At 39.5% G+C, this 18,097-nt stretch overlaps 1 protein-coding gene across 2 annotated transcripts in view; it reads right to left on the bottom strand.

The window, feature by feature from the left end:
• Positions 1–8,698: 8,698 nt before the first annotated feature.
• Positions 8,699–18,097, bottom strand: part of LOC121183483 (neurturin) — a 39,119-nt gene continuing 29,720 nt past the window's right edge. For both annotated transcript variants that reach the window (XM_041040578.1, XM_041040579.1), the window contains exons 5-7: positions 16,390–16,451; positions 13,671–13,845; positions 8,699–9,554 (exon numbers count right to left, since the gene is read on the bottom strand). In XM_041040578.1, the coding sequence (XP_040896512.1) occupies positions 9,145–9,554; positions 13,671–13,845; positions 16,390–16,451 (647 nt within the window). In that variant the 3' untranslated portion in view covers positions 8,699–9,144. The remainder of the gene's footprint in view (positions 9,555–13,670; positions 13,846–16,389; positions 16,452–18,097) is intronic.

The raw sequence follows: 18,097 nt of genomic DNA on the forward strand, positions 1-18,097 counted from the left end.
TGTGTTGACAGTGAAGAGAAAGAAGAGCTCTGTGAAAGCTCAATATTCAAAATTGATCATTGTTCAGTGCGATGTGTACAGATGGTGTGGTCTGCTCATTTCCCCATCAGCCAGGATTTCATTCATTACTGTTCTCCCCAGAGTGTTTTTTTTTTATAGGAAAAAAAATGTGGCCAAAAGTTCACAATCTTTTGCTGTACGTGCTTGGGCTGAAGATCATCCTCATTTATCCATATACAATACTCGTCTATAGTTTTTGAACATCTCCATTTATCCAGCTGTTCCCTAACTCCATTTACTGATGGTGCTGCTGGACATCTTCCAATTTCAAAGTCAGCTTGATGCGCCTTTCATCTGCTGCACTCAGTTTTGTTGCCCAAACGAAATGTTTCTGCTCCTCAACCTTGTCCATTCCTTTAAGCTTGTGCAGAGTAGCTTGGGCTGCACATGTGGAAACAGCTGTCTGCCTGCTTCAATAGTAATGTCACTCTAAGAATGAACTAACTGTGTCACATTATTTATGGTGTGATGTGGATCACACTGTGGTTTTGTTTTTCGAGGCCCTTCATTTTACAGATCATGACATTAACAGGAACCAGAGAGTTTGGAGTGTTATCAGTGCAGTGCCTCAGACTTTTTTTTTTTTTTTTCTCACTATTTTATTATGATATGAATCATTCTTTGATGCTACAGTCACAGCTGACTGCTCAGGACCAGTGATCCTTGTGCAGAGATCAGCCAGGCAGCCATATAAAACACTATTTAAAACCACCAGAGGCACGGCAATGTGATCTGCAGGTTCAGGTTCGAAAAAAGCAACAATACAAAGACGAATAAAAACTGTAACCAGAAAACTCATTCAGACTGTTATAAGAGTTACAAGCTGAGTTAACTTGAGTTAACTTTATTGTTGTAAGAAATCGATGTATACACAATGTATAATTGTGTATATTGAATGTTTTATCTCAAAAAAGAGATGCTTCATCTCTACTGCAGCGCTGTTCAGAGCATTTTGGTGAAGCTGAACTTAAAACTCTGTCCTACTCATGTTTTCTAAAGCAGGCGAGAGGCAGAAATCCTGTGCAGCCTTAATATTCACTGTAAGCGGTGCAGAGAAAGTGTTAATAAAAAGAAGTTTTACTGTAGAATAGATAGATGTATATTAATCAAATCCAGACAAAAGACTTTTCCCAATGTTTTATTACTAATAATGTACAAAAACAGTGGTCATAAGGCATTTTAGAATACATTGTTAAAAAGTCTGAGTATATTCAAGATAATACAGTACCATGATGTATATGAAGACTATGAACATTTCTTATATGAGGTTTATTATTATTATTATCATCCACTGCAAACTGTGGGGTGGTTCACAGAAGAATCCTGTCTTATGTCTAGGGTTATGACATACAACAGAGATTAGAGTCCAGGTGTAAGAGCACTATATTCAGGAGTACACTGAGCGTAGGTTTTTTGTAGCAGGGGCATCAGACACAGGTGCTCATTGACATTTGGTAGTGTTCTCTGGCACTACAGTGAGTGGAACACAGTTTAATCTGGTCTTTCATACTCATCCAGGCCCAGCTGTGGTCAATGCCATGTAGGTGAACCCATTCTCAGTGATATTTAATGTGAAAGCTCGCTCATTAGGGATTATAAAGCATTATGAGTCATTATTATTATGATGTTTTTGTCTTATTTTAAACAACCCGGTTACCTTACAGTTTCTATACAGCTTAACTGCAACAGCAAATACATTTCGTACGACAAGTAATCGTGACCAGATTACATTTTCTTTTAACATGACGAGGATAAGTTGTTGCAAATACACTGATGCTGAACACATCAGTCAAATATTCACAGGCAACACAAAATATCTGATCTTTTTAGTACAGCAAAAGTTCACAGTGACGTCAGACACAACATGTTTATTTGCATTTAATAAAAACCACCATCTTTCCTGAACCTTAACCACAGGTAGGGCTCTGGATGCGAGCCCAGACCTCTAGTGTGGTGGTCATTCATGCACTTTATTTACCAAACCCCCCCACCCCCCTCACCCCATAATCAAGCCACAGATTATGTTTCTTACACACAATTTGCTGTTGCGGTTTAGTTGTGTAGAAAAATGTAAATATGGGTCATCGCTGTCCTTTACAGCTGTGTTTTACACAAGGATGTAAGTAATTGGTCATGTTTCTCCTCTTTGCTATTACCGAAATGGTTTGTGTATGTGTTTAGTATACTTATCTTTTTCTCTCCTACTCTGCAGCACAGCATTGTCCTAATAAAGCATCAGAGGGTGTAGTGTTTGTACCTGCCTTTGTGCAGACAGAGGGTTTGTAGCAAAAACTGCAGGAATCATTTGCATTAAACTTTCAAGGCTTCATTTTCTTCCAGCTGTAAGTTAACCAATTTCTTAATCCCTGAAAAGGCCTGTTATCTATGAGAAAAATGCATGTTATGCACTTACACATATACCCATATACACACATATGTATGTACATGTGTGTGCGTGTGTGTGTGTGTAATATATGGCTACTTCATCGATAATAAACACCCTCAGAGCAGGTTTAATGCAAATAAAGAATAAATAAAATAATTTAAACAATAAATACTCTTATATACAATAAGACCACATGATGCATAGCATCAAACAGAAAAGTTATACTTTGACTTAAACAGTGACAGAAGGCATCAGAAACTACTCTATTTACACAAGCTGAAAGCACATTAAAACAATATTTCAAAACTGATCTATGATTGTAGTAGCATGAGTACACGTCTTCAGGAATCTCTTACATATCACCTTTCTTTTAGGATCACGTACACTTCAGTTCTTTAAGGAACACTTCAGTTCTTTAAGGAACACTCCATTCTGAGAAATCTGATCAGCCAGACGAGGCAGTTGGTAGCAATTTAATCTCTATAGGGTGCTTCTCATTCAGCCTATTTTATGTCTCCTCACTGCTCGCCCCTCCTCCATTATAAAGAATGATGACTCCATTATTTAATTTTGGACAGTATTATAGCGAGAGGAGGAATCTGTTGTCTCTCAGCAGTAGAAACATTTTAATTCAATCAGTCTCTGTGAGGCTAAAAATACCTCTAGTAGAATCGCTGTATATTTTGAGGTGAGACAGCTTAACCGATCATTTCTGCTTTTCCTAAAACACATACTTTGCTTAACAAGACATTCTGATCATAATCTGGATTATTAGATTATGAACTGACAAACAGAATATCAATACATGCAGACACAGTTAAGTGATAAAGCCTTGCTGTCTTATATAGAAGATTCAGAGTGCCTAAAACACAAAAGACAAATAAAAGCAAAAAAGTGAAATACAGTGCACATTGTTATGTGTTCCTTTTCATGCATGAGTTCACTGTGTCAAAATTAAACAAGAAAACATATGTCAACAGGTCAATTCATATTTTATAACTAAATTTATGTTTTTTTGTGAATTTGCCACAATAAAATCAAACAACACGGAAAAGAAAGTGAACAAATGTATTGCGTGTCATTGTTATCTAGCAGAGAGCAGTGTACACGTGCCAGCACTGAATGCAAAGCACTGTCATTAGCTTTCATGAGGAAGTGCAGGGGAGCCTTTTGTTTTTTTTGTAAAGAGACACATAATCCAAAGCCTTTGCTGTCACAGCTCAGGGAGCAAAGCCATGGGCGGACACTGTCATCACACCGTCAGCTGTGACCCAGTGCATTCATGAAAAGAAACACATAAACCATTTATGTTATTGTACTTCATGTTATTTCTTTGTTTGATTTGTTTAGGCATTTTAAAACTTCCTGAACTTTACAAACTGTGGTTTGAATGATCATAATATGTGTAAATACAGAACACAGGTTTTTAATGAATGGGCAGACACTCTTCAGACTATTTATGTAAGGGGAAACATGCAGAGACACAGCAGTATCTGTGTAACCTTATTATTATTTGGACAACACATCACATTACCAAGGAGTCTGTTTCACAAATACAGACTCTGAGGCCTATGGAGCTGTTAACACCTGCAGACAGAAGACAGGTGATCCAGCTGTGTTATCATCATTAGAAAATGATACTTCTTCAGATGACACCTCACAGGTACGGACATCTCAAAACAAAACATATTTTTTTGATTTCCCTCCTCGGGACGGGACTAATAAAAATGAGTAGCACCCACTGTCTGCGTTTTGCCTGTTGCTCTGTCAAAGGTGAAACTTTACACCTTCCAGTACGTCCAAAGCTGTCTGCTCCATTTATATGTTGTATCTCGCTGATTAACAAGCTCGCCATTCATGTATATAACATCATGGTTGGTTTAAATTTGTGGAGTTTTATGAAAACTCTATAATTAAAATTTAGACATGAATTACTCTACTTTGTGGCTTGATAGTTCTTTTGTTTAATGTGAAACAATGATCATACTCCTTACTCTGATACCATGAGCTGGTCCAATGGGATTTGTAATAATTTTGTTCGAAAATTGTTCTGATGGTCTGTTTTGTTTCTAAACGGTACAACCTCTACTTTCTGTCATAAAAACACGAGATGGTGTAATTGAAAGCAAATGTGAGATTATGTGCGAGCTTGGCTGTAAGCATTCTTCAGTTGATCTTCAAAAACATAAAACAAAAACACCAAAAAAAAAAAAAAAGTTGGAAACTTTTCAGAGAGTTAGTGTTAGTGTGAGGCAGAACCAATTGTAGTCATAAAAATGTGTGGAGATGCTTTGTTATCCTGGTGTTATCTGTGGGAACATACTTAAGAGGATACACACTGCCAGGACACAAAGTACAAAACAGGCCAACGCTTCACTTGGATATTTTTAGACTAGTCTTCAATGCAGCTGGACACAAAAAGCTTGAATGAACACGGCCTCAGAGCTCTTGCACGTACAAAATAAATATTGCAGCATCTGATATTTAATACTCCATTGTAAACTTTTCCAATGTTTAGGGTCCAAATTTTTTTTATTGGTCAGATGTGGAAGGACTGGAAACTGAAACTGGTTTTTGTGCTCAGCTATATGTGCTCCACTCATATTCCTCAAAGTCTTATAAATGTGCTGTCCAGAGGGAACAAGGTGAAACAAAACTTCTTATAAATGTAGTGATACTTCCAAAATATAATCACTGTGTGTAAAACTGGGCCGTTATCTCTGTGATACTGCAGCATACCATTAACCAACATTTAGCGCCAATGTGAGAAGTAGTGTGCCATGAAACTGCTAATGTAATAATAATAATGCACACAATGTAATGCCTACAGCTTCTGTAATGCAAGATATAACAATCTTCGTATAACATTCTAAAAATATTGAGCACATAATGTAATAAGTTAATGCATTTCATAATTGTTAATACATTATAATTTCAGTGTCAATTTCTTTATGAACAATGTGATGTCATATATTCTAATAATAAACCAAACTAAGTGTTTGGTGGGTGGGAAGCCAGTGAGGGATGATGTCTTGCTTTTTGCACTTGAAATACACTAAATTATTTATCTAGCTAGTTATTGAAATATACTCTATGTCAAGTTGTTACATTAAAAAAAAACAGCTGTAATTATAATGTAAAAACACAATATTAGTGTATTCTGAGCAAAAAGCTTTTGCATTATGCGCTTAACATTTTAACTGTTGGCTGTTTGTTGTATTATCAGTTTTTATTAACATTAAACAATCCTTAAGCATAGTTTACTAGTCATAACCATGATTTCTCGCTTACATTCCCAATACTATGCATAGATATTGTATTGAAAAAATTAAAATGGTGGCGTTGGACATTAAAATAATCTAACAGTCTGGGGTTTATCTGAATTATCCAGTATCTTCTTTCCATTTTAGATTTTTTTATATTATCTAACTTTCAGCCATTATCAGTTTCCAGTATTTTGGATTTCACAATGTGTGAAGTTATGTTAGTGATAACTGACACAGTCTAAAAGGAAACTAACCAGCTGTTATGTGACCATATTACATGTAACTGTGTCTACAATTGCACACAAGAAATGACTGATTTCCACACTTGTTGTTTAAAGACAGGTCAGGTGAGTGGTATCATGTCACACCTGATCTGAAAATAGACCAAGTGGTGAAAGGCTGTCACTCAGGTTGATGTTTGGCTCATGTCTATATTTATGATGGCACCTTCCTGTAGACTGTTGACAGAGATGTAAACAAGGTGTGCTGAAACCTTCCAGACCTACTGAAGCAGGTGCAGCCACTTGTACAACGGGCCCACCCTAAATGACTGGCAGAACATTTATTTTCTTAACTTTCATTTTTAATGATTAAAATTAACATTTAAGTAAACAAAAAATGTTTCCCTCACTTAAAAAAGTGAAAGACAACATTTATTAGGCTACTGTCATGAGTCTGGATCAATCACAACAAGCCTTTTTATGTTGGCCTGGGTCTGTTACACCTTGAGACAAGCTCATGAACTAACAGCATTGTGTGCTGCTCTCTCTCTTGTTTAAGTCAATCTAGCTCACCCAGCAGTCAACTTCTCTCTCTCTGCTGTCAGTTTAAACAAATACTAATCCACCCAGATCCAAACAAGAACATATTTCCTTCAGCAGAATGGCAGACGGGCTAGTTGCCTTCCACAGTGTGATATCAGTCATTTCTGTTTTAGAAAGGCTACCACCTTAAACTTCTGTAATTATAAGGCCTTGTCAAGATTACTTTGGCTCATCCAAACTTGAAATCCTGACGCCACGCCAGGCATTTACAATTAGCACAGGTTATCTACAGGACAGTGTGTTATGAACTGATCTGCTCTGCTAGGGTCATGTAAAGTTATCTTCATCATGCATCTGAAATAAACCAAAACACCTTTGCATTTCTGAATTGCGCGTATATTTTTGTGTGTGTGAGTAGGTGTGTGTGTGAGAGAGACAGACACTGGAAGACTACTAACAGTTACTTTGACAAAGACTTTTTCTCGATCTGATAATACGCTATGGAGCTGAGCTGCCGTGGAAGGAAAGGTAGAGTGGTATCACATGGTGAAAGCAAATTTTGGTCTTATAAAGACTATTGTATTTACAAACAATAACAACAAAAAAACGACATATTTACTATATTTCTATAAATGCCTAAGTTCTTATTTGCATGTCTTCACATCATAGTGTTTGGTCTTTAAACTGGTTAAACTGAGTTTTTGGTGGATTTGAGGCTGTTGATGCTGTTTTGACCAGGTTTTAATGGAGGCTTTGCAGTTAATTCAGAAATACACTGAAATCACACCTGTAGTGCTTTCTCACATGCACAGCTTATCCAGACACCACCCAGTGGAGCGACGTGTGTGAAGGCAAATGTCCAAATCAGTTGAACCGGACACAGAAACGGACTTTGGTCTGCCAGCTCCTGAGTATACAGTACGTATAATGTCTGAGCTGAGCTTCCTCCTCCACGTTCTACCCCTATGCACCACCCCTCACCAGAAACAAACTGAGTGTTTCCAGTAGGTGTGAACACAGCTGTTTGCTGTATGCGTGAAAGCGTTACTCTGGATAATGTGCGGACGTGATTCTCTGGAAATTTCCCAGAGTTCACATAAGGAAAAGTCTTTGGCTCCATCATGGAGGTTCATGGGATAACTGGCTTTTGGCAAATAATAAAAAAATGTAAAAAAAAAAAAAAGGGGGGGGGGGGGGGGGGTAGAAATATTTAAAGAATGCCGTGGTATGGATGAAAGTCAGTGATGTTCAAACTGAAAGTGAGTTGTCTGATTAGGTCGACTTGTGTTTTAGACACATTCATTATTGTATCTAAACCTTTGGCTTTGTTAGCGAAGTAGCCAGCAGGCTAAAAGCACAAAATTTTGAAATGTTGTACCATGCTCACCTACAATCAGCTGTCTTCAACTTTAAATGTATTCCACTATAAATGCATCAACTTTTTCAAGTTGCCATTACATTTTATTTGAAGTTGGGCTGTAAGTGGGTTGTTGCATTACAACAGCATAACATGAAATATAGAAAAGATTTTTTTTTTTTTTTTCCAGCTGCAAGCAACCTGTATCATTATTGTTAATAAACTCTGATCAGCCACAACATTAAACCAGGTAAACTGGCTTCAACATTGTGGCTGATTGGTGTGTAGTCTTAATTTTTAATTAATTCAAATGAAAATCAATATTTCTGGCATGTATAAAGGGTAAATTATTAATAACTTTGTGAGCACAAAGTCATTCATACCCTTGCTGTAATTTGTACTGTTTTGTACTTGTACTGAAAATTTGTTCACAAAGTAATTTGTTTAATCAACTTAACATTTTGGTCCCTTGAATGCTAAAGAGCTGCTGAACTGATGCTGATGGTGTTTTAACACTCCATATATTCAAAGAATGATTGGGCTGCCTGTCTGCAGTTTCATTTCTATTTTGGACCCAGATATGTGGATAGCCTTTGGATTTTAGCTTTTAGGCTTAGGTTTGTCTTATCTCCGACATCCACTAAAGCTCACAGGATGATGAATGATACTATTTCCATTGTGTTAATTAATAAATGAATCATTTGTGAACCCAAATTAAATAAAATGTTACCCTTCATACCTGCTGGATATTTCAGTCAAATTTCTGCATGCAGCCTCTTCCAAATGAGGACTAGCTAAGGTATCAGCTAAATTGCTGATGAGAAAACAGCTCAAACATCAGTGACCATTTTGAATTCTGGTGATAGCCAAACTGCATGCTTAGAAATGTAATCAATTACTCTGAGCTTCTGTCTCTGAGCATCACCTGAAAGCCTTCAACAGACTGAATGAAGGACACAAGCTGTAATACACTATGAACTGGAACAGTACTGCTAAGTTTCCTCCTCTGTGCTTATTGCTGGTGGCATTTAAACAAATCTTCCACTGCCCAGGGCTTGAGGCAGACTTCCAGATGGCCCACTGGTGCCATCGGGCTCTGTCTGAGGGTATACGAACCTCCATCAACAACAGTCGAGCTATTAACGGAGCTGTTAGCAGAGCACTGTCGAGCCCATCTCAGGGTCACGCCTTAGACCACATGAACCAGGCTTAAGTCACCCAAAGTAGAGACCAGGCCTCACAACATCCTGCTCTTTCACAATAGAGCTTTTTCTGTGTTTGTGTGTTACAGATACACACTCCTCTTTGCAATCAGCCCACACAGCTGCAATTGGCCGCTGAGAGCCACTTAATTGTCTGCCAGGTAGTCTGGGTGTCCATGAAGGACACGGTCTCATAGCGGATAGGCCGACAGCAGGGGTGACTGCTGACCTTTTTGCCAGAGATGCTCCCGTTGTCCATCAGAGTCTTGAGGGCCAGGTCATAGTTCTTGCGGGAGCTGTGGCATGTGCCAACACAGTACTTGAAGAGGATTATCTCGTCCGAGTCATAGCCAAGGCCAAGATCCCGCACCCGCATCTCCTTCCTCTCCAAATGGCAGTCACGGCTGCTCTTGAGCTTCTTGCGGTTCCTCCTTGATGTTCTGGGTGAGTTTGGGTCACGAGGGGAGCGTCGCCATCTGCCCTGCTGGATTTCGTCTTCCTGCATCAGTGACCACTCTTCTACAAGGAAAGGAAACACACACAGGACACCTGGATAGTCAATTATTTGGTTTGTGCAAATACTATCTGAATATTTCTGACTTCTGTGATCTCAAAGCATCAGTCAGACAGGGACCAACTTTATGCTCAAAGTTTTCATGTGAACTTAAAAGCATCATTACCTCGATAATGTGATGCAACTTCTGTGTTTTTTATTCATTTAAAAATAGTAAATACAATTGTACACTGTAATTGGCAGTGTTTCTCTCTTATTGTCTGCAGACACACACATTGTAGCCATAAGCAAACATCTGTACAGCACCATTCCACAGATTGGAGTCTCCAGCCTTCTACGGTCTCTGGTTGGAGTCCTGGAAAGGGCACCACCTGGGGACTCTAGAGTACTCCAGAGGAACTTCATAGCTCATGTGGGCAACGTTGGAGAAGCCTGGAAGAGGCCAGTTGGGAGGAGCAGACTGCCTGATCTGAATCTGTTTGGTGTTTTGTTATTGGACGTCTGTCCTCGTCATAACAAACACTGTGTTCGAGCACACGGTTGTTCAGAAGTGTACTTGGTACCAGCACACCCTAAGATCATTGATTGACTTTGTGGTCGTGTCGTCAAATCTGAGGCCCAGTGTCTTGGACACTCAGGCGAAGGCAGGAGCAGAGCTGTCAACGGATCAACACCTGGTGATGAGCTGGATCAGATGGTGAGGGAGGCTTCCAGACCAAGACCAATTTATTTCTCTGCTTTAATTTAATTCAACTTCCACTGAACTTAATTTTTTACATATGTAATGTAATCTAATCTAGTTCTGTTTCACACCCCTATGTATTTCACAGTCACCTGTCAACCAGTCAGTGTACACAGAGTGAAAGTGTTTTTTTAAAAAAAAAAGTAAAAGTTGCTTTTAGGGGCTTTGTGAATAACTTTGAAGAGGAAAATAACAACCCAAGAGGGTGGAAGGTGAAAAAACTTCTCACACTTCAGTTAAAGTAGGATTAGAATGATTAAATTGAAAGCAGACATGGGCGTTGACACTGGGAGTGAAATTCCTCTGGTTACCATCTGAGTGGTGTGAAACGTACAGCCACTGTGCGGCATCATTATCAGTAGGGGAGGAGAGCTGCTGGCTGAACTCCAACAGGAGCTGAAGTTGCCTTCTTTGATGCCAGGAACATTTCAAACAGCAGTCACCCACTCTGTCTTTGAATGATTTTTACTTCCTGACCTGGGGATGGCTTTGCCCTGCACTTTCTCCAAATGCCTCCACGCGGTATTTTCCTCATGGAATGGTTATTATCACTGGAGAATGCTCATTTACAGCAGCATGTGTGCGTGTCAGTTCATGCCTTGATGTTTATGAAAAGAAAACTTGTAATCACGAGGGGGAAAAAAAGACGAGAAAAATGCATAGAAATCTTCCCCAGGCAAAGAGCTCAGGTCCTTCTCCGTCAGACTCCACTCAGGTACATATTCAGCCATGTTAAAACACGCCACATAGGTTGCATTATTTCATGGAATTATACAACTACTCCATGTTACAGCTGAATTGGGCAACATTCATTCAATCATGTCTAACTGTACTAAGCAGTGTGTTTAGTCAGAGTGGAGTCACGAGAAACTCTAAGGGTGATGCTTCAGTGTTTCAGTATAACACAAAATCTGATCGCAAAACAGAACTTAGCAACAGCACCACAAAAATAAAGTCAGTAACAACAGTGATTGACACAATGTGCAGTAACTGCATCAACCACTGCAGCAGCTGTGCAGTGACCATATTTTGTATATTTTAGGGGAGAAGACATTGGCCCAGTGCTACTTCCTTTTGCCATTCAAGCCCCATGTTTTGGGCAAGTGTATCATTATTTTCTATTTTCTCTATTTTCTATTTTACTGTGTAGCAGCTGCTGTGATCATGGTTTCTTGGGTTATTTGTGTAATACAGGTGTCGTATGATACTGACTTTTTGTGACATCGTAGATTCAACATGTTCTTCTATAATATTTTTTCTTCTGCATTATTATCTCTGTTTTTGTTGTGAGCCTTGGTAAACTTTGTCTCTTTAGAGAGTATCAGACAGTGTGGGTGTAGACTGTGATGGGTGTGTTCTATGTTTATACATCAATATGCAGGTAAAAGTAACTTACCAATGTTGTATTTCAGGATGGAAACCTTGCTCATGGCTGAAAAATGCTTGAACAGGTGTTTTATACTAATACATTTTTTTTAGTTTGTTATGCACTGAAGTAACTGTGGTATGTACTAATTTCAGCAAATACAGCCCCCCTCCAATTTAAACCTGTAAAAACTCCACGCTTACTGTGATTAGCCCCTAAGGGACTCTAAACGGCGGTGTTCCTGACAAGCCACCGTAGAGTCCTTCCATCCACAGTAAAATGACCCTAATAATGTGAAAGTCCCAGTTGTGGCCTAAAATTTCTCCCTCCCTTGTCTGTATCATATGTCTCCATTAAAATTAAAAATCAGATGTTCTGTGCTGAGCCTGTTCACTGCTACTGATCGTGTACATTGCACACAGCTAATTTAGATTTTTTTTTTTTTTTTTAGCATACTAATGATAAAAAGATTATAAACTGAAACTGCTAGATCACACTGATGCTCACACTGATTCTGTAGTAATGTATGGTGTAATCAGTGATGGAGTGTCAGGAGGTGGTTTACTTCAGATTTTCTTTTATTTATCTTTCAGTTTTTTATCCCCTTGTTTGTTAGTGTAAGTATCATTAGAAAATATTGTTTATTATAAAATTCTGGTTTGGCTACATACTAAAGCGAGTGGTAAAATAAACAGACATATAATCCACAGCTATTCATCTTCTTTCTCTTCCATAGGTGATGATCAGGACTATGATGTACGACAGGAACCTGCACATTGCATTGATTATTTTTACCCTGTTGTACACAGGGGGCCTTGCTCCATTGACCAAGGCCATACTCAGTGTTGAAAACAACCAGGCAGATTTCCAGAGGCTATATTAGTCATCCAGGAGTGACATTCGGCTATTTTATGGCCTCCACCTCAGATTTATGCAGCTTTGTTTTCAGCGTCTTAACTGCACAGCAACTGTTTGAGTAATGTTACCATGAAAGATGAAGGATGAAAGAGTGCCCTACCCAAGCTTAGAAAAGTCTAACAGTGAATGCCTGCAGGCAGCCAGTGTAACATGAGACCAACAAACCCTACACAGAAGTAGATTCAAATATTTTATGTTTTACTTTATAAAGTTACCCAACATTTTAAATAATACTCATTTCTACATTTTCCTTACTAATTGAACATGGTCAGCAACAATACTCAGACACACTGTGACATTCAGACCATGACTGATTGGTATTCAGGTCCAAAGTGAACCAAGAAAACATTCCCCACACCATCACACCACCACCACCACCAGCCTGGACTGTTGACACAAGGCAGGTTGGGTCCATGGATTCATGCTGTTGATGCCAAACTCTGACCCTACCATCTGCAGCCTCAGCAGAAATCCAGATCCATCAGACCAGGCTATGTTTTTCCAGTCTTCATCTGTCCAGTGTTGGTGAGTCTGTGTCCACTGCAGCCTCAGGTCTCTGTTCTTGTCTGACAGGACTGGAACCTGACATGGTCTCTGCTGTTGTAGTCTATCCTCCTCATGGTTGGACATGTTGTTCATTCTGAGGAGCTTCTCTTTTCACCACAGTTGTACAGAGTGGTTATCTGAGTTATTGTAGCCTTTCTGTCAGCTCCAACTAGTCTGACCTCTGACCTCTCTCATCGACAAGGTGTTTCTGTCCTCAGCAGTGTCAGAAACACTCAAACTAACAATCATGTCACAGTCAAAGTCACTGAGATCACATTTTTTCTCCATTCTGATGTTTGATGTGAACATTAGCTCCTGACGTATCAGCATTACTTTATGCACTACACTGCTGCCAGGTGTATAGGTCTGTAGTCCTAATAAGCGCTGGGTGTGTATGTTCAGAACGAAGCATACCAGACTGAGCGACTGGAATTTGTAGTTGATCACAGCATATTATATTTAGCCATATATTAAATTAAAACCAAAACAAAACATAAAACCCCTGATATCAGAAACCATGCTAATGACATAAGAAAGTGAATTACTTACCAAAGGCATGGGGCCAGGATGTGTGCACTCTGTTATCCTGTTCCAGATCCTCTGTAGGAGACCAGGAAGGCTGCATGAGGACATGCTGGATGTCTGACTGAGCCTCTTTATTGTCCTCCTCAGAAAACACATCTTCTACCAGTGTCAGCAATGACGCCACCACCCACAACATCACCTGACAATATCAACGAACACAAACTCTGGTCAACAGGCTTGGTGGTTGGTAAGGCAAGCTGGAAGGTTCAGAGATTGACTTGCACTTCCCCGTAAACATCATGAAGCAAGAGTTTTTACAATGACACATGCAGTCGGCGTTTAAAGTTTTTCACTAGCCCAGTTGTGTAAGGGTAAAATTACATATCCATCTCTGTAGAAACCCTGATTAAATGGTTCCTTTGGCCAGCAGCTCTCCTTTTGCACAAAAAAACAGTGGTGGAAGAAATTCAGGGGCCTCATTTATAAAACACAGAAGAAGTGTACGCCAAAAAATAATTAGATTTATAAAACTGTGTGCATGCATACCTTTGTATAAACTTCCTTTTTATAAATCACAATCAGCTTGAAAATGTGTGCACTTTGGTGAGCCTTATATTCCACCCAAACACTAATTTTCACTGCTGATGATGAATGTAGGTGGTGTTGGGTCAGGTGGCTGGAGAAGGCAAGAGTTTGTCTGGCATCTCCAGTTCATTCTGTGCGCCTGGTGCCCCTGACAGCACAGTCAGGAGTTCACTGAAGTCGTCTTATACAAAAAATTGGAATCTTGTTATAGTTATCACTATAAACTGGCCACGAGGTCATTGAAATCAAAGGGGCTTATCCACTTAGGTCATTTGTCCAACCCTCAGATATAACCTATAAGAGAGTATCAGCAGTAGGCACCAGGACCTTCAATGTCATGGTAACAGTAATACAACCTGTAGAAGCATACCAGCGGCGGGCGTACCAGACCGTCATTGTCGTGGTAACCATAACAAACGTGGTTAAGGTTGTGGTACTGTCACTGGTTGGCTAGGCTTAGGAAAATGACGTGGTTTGGGTTAAAATAGGTACTTGGGTCAGAGGACCTTCATCGTCATGGTTACAATAACAATCATGCAGTTAAGGTTGTGGAACAGTCATGGATAAAAACAAATGACAAAGAATATTGGTTTCAGGAAACAAACAGTGGTCTCCTGTTTGTCAGGCCTCTGTTTTGTGGATCCATCCATCCACCATAACCTCCTCTTAATGTACACTCTCAATGCAGTTGCTCTATATTCTAAGTTACCTGACTTCCTCCTATGCTCCCCATAGTTACTACGGCCACTAGAGGTCACCTGACAATAAAACGTAACTATGGGTCATAATTAGCTGCTCCACAGATGACCTACTGACCTTTTTTTAAAAAAGGAGCACAGTCTGTCATATTTGCTTGCATGAAGTCTTTTTCCATGTTTTTGTTAGTACAAACCACCAGCAGGACTGTACTCATGCATGTGCATGAACATTGACCAAAGGCTCACACTCAACACACTGCTGCAAAGTGGGAAACATGACTGCATAGCTATTTCACTGGATAGCAAAAAACTTGGACCTGCTTAGAGGACCAGCACCAAGTAGATGAAAACTCAAAGCCATTGGGACTCACGCCTTGTTACTGTACAAATCAAATTTCATGGCAATTCATCTAATAGGTGTTGAGTTATTTCAGTCTAAACTAAAGTGGTGATTAACCAACGACAGACTCTGCTTTCCCTAGAATGCCATGTGACTTTATTTTTAGCATTTGCATTTAAATTAGTGATATACAGTGTAGCATACATTGTGGAAACTGAAAGCTGCCCGGGGTAAGCTGATCCACCCTGCTCCATCAGATCTTTGACATGGAAATTGTGTCCGGGTGTCTGGCTTTGAGCCTTTAGAGGCCCTCTCTCTACAGTCTTTTAGGATACCTGCAGCCAACACCTGCACCTCTTTAATTACTTAATTGACACATGACACCTTCCCACCGGGCAGCTAAGGTTAATATTTTAACATCACTTATGAAATGAGTTTCTCTGCAGTGTCTGGCAGGAACGGAAGCCCCAGATCGAATGGGCAATGTAGTGGAAACTGGTTGAGGGTGAAACGTATATGCAACAGTCTGCCAGCAAATCCTACTGGTCTACTTTTCCTTTGATTCTCAGACATTCTTTCCCTCATGGCTCTCGTCGTTGTGTTGGGTGTGTTGTATAACTGAACATAAGCTGTTTTCAGGTATGGTACTGAGCTGTAGTCAGTTGGTGGCTCTCAGAGCCCAATACAACGGAAGAAAATAGACCTTGAGCTGATGAATGAAAATGAAAGATTTTTCATCTGCAATTTCCAATTTTTACAATATTATTGAATAAATGGTTTGGTAGACTATTCCTTGTACTGCCTCTCAGAGGCCATGGCCCTTTAGTCCATTGTTAGGTAGATAATAATATAAATGTAAGCTTGGGGTCAAGCATGAGACCTGAGTTCATGTCCCATCACAGACCTGTCTTTAGCCTTTTTTATTCAGAACAGAAGGAAACTGACAAACGTGGTCAGATGACATGTTGTACAACCTAATTTCTTTACAACATACTGAGACTTTAAGCTTTAATGTAAATGGACAGAGAAACTTTGCTGAGCTCTACATCTGTGAACAGCTGGCGAAGAAACATAATACTTCCCTGTGAAATTCATCCTGAACCTATGTGAACAAGCTCACCTTCCAGTTCTTCAGGTGATGCTGGGTAGTCGACGCCTCCTGCCTCCACCAGGTTCTTCCATCTGAAAAAAAGAAAATAACAACAACAATAAAGAAAAGCACTCTTCATTCAGGGGTCTAATTAATCGATCTTTTTATATGCTTTGCAGAGTGTTTCCACAAAGCATTTAAAGTTTCACCCCGTTTCCCAGTTAGATCATTGGAGCCAGGGCTGTGATACTTGAGTCTGATTTCTCTATTTTCTTTGTGACACCACAGCATTCACTGAGCCCTTGGCTATCAAAAATCACTGCTGAATAACTGTTGTATGATGTGACAATGCTACAGTAAAAGTTTGGTTACATTCAGACAAACATAAAAATACTTCGTGAAGGTTAAAGGATGTTTGTCGTCATGGTTACAGTAATAAACATGTAGTTAGGGTTATAGAATGATCACTGTCATGAAATGTGACACAGCATCACTTAGTTCATAGTAGTCATTGCTGTGTTTGGTACACTTGGTGGTCCGTAGGTCCTTCCTTAGGGAAATCCTCTGCCACACAGGATGTGATAAGTTTTATGTTTCAGTCTGTCTGTCTGTGTAAACAGAAGACGAGTTCAGTGTGAGCCGAAGAGACAATAACAGAAATTCAACTCAACTCAAAATCCACAGAAGGACTGGTGACATGCAGGAAATTTCAGGGGAGAAAACAAAGGCCTGACATTTCTCTGCTTTAATATTATCTGGACTGGGACCACAAAGTCCACTTCTAGTGCCTAGACTCTAGACCAGCAGGCAGTACAGGGGGTGGATTGCTATGATGACCCAGCTGGATGCAACGCAATAAAGGAAATATCAGACCGGTTTTAAGCTGCAGGATCTGCTGGAAAAGGATTCACTTGATCAAAAGTTTCATAATTAATGAACCATTAATGAGCCTAAAGCAGGACTATTAAAACATGCAATCATACAACAGTCTAAAAAGGATCTGGGATCCAAGCCAAAATGTTTATTATAGGATATTTTATAGGATGATAAAATAACACAGATGCTTTCAAGTTCACTCTGAGCCTTATAATAAAAAGAGATCTTTCCGGACAGTAAGAGGAACCTTTTAATATGACAGACACAGTGATTGTGTCTATAAATCACTTACAGGTCCATTAGGATGTAAAAATAGCAAAACAAGACAGCAAAAGGAAAGTTTATGTTGTGCTTTTAATAGTTCTTTTTTCTTTCTTCGTGTTTCTTTAAATAGCTCAGCGTCCATCTACTTTCCTCGGAGAAGCAGGCAGGGATGGAGAGTCCGGTGCAAGAGGAGATTTGGATCAGATTACACAACACTGACTGTGTGTGTAAATGATAGCCTGCAATAGCACTAATGTCAAGCATGCCTGCAGCTACTACAGTTTAGATACACACATATACAGATATACACATGGAGGAGGTGATGTTTAGCTAAAACTGACAATTTTTTTCCCTGTAGTACAGATAATGTACTGTAATGACAGCAGTTACTAAAAATGCAGTTCCACTGGGGGCATCTTGTGACCGAAAAGTTTATTATAGCCCACAGTCTGAAAGTGAAGGATGAAAAATGTTTGACAATTTGTTTTACGCTCAAGGTCCACTTATTAGGTTTCTTTTGGAGCTTTCAGTCATTTCTTCTGGCTTTTTTTTATTTTTAAACCATCTGGCGATCATGAATGTGCTCAGCAAATTTCAT

This window comes from Toxotes jaculatrix, chromosome 6, assembly GCF_017976425.1.
Source record: "Toxotes jaculatrix isolate fToxJac2 chromosome 6, fToxJac2.pri, whole genome shotgun sequence".
NCBI lineage: Eukaryota > Metazoa > Chordata > Actinopteri > Toxotidae > Toxotes > Toxotes jaculatrix.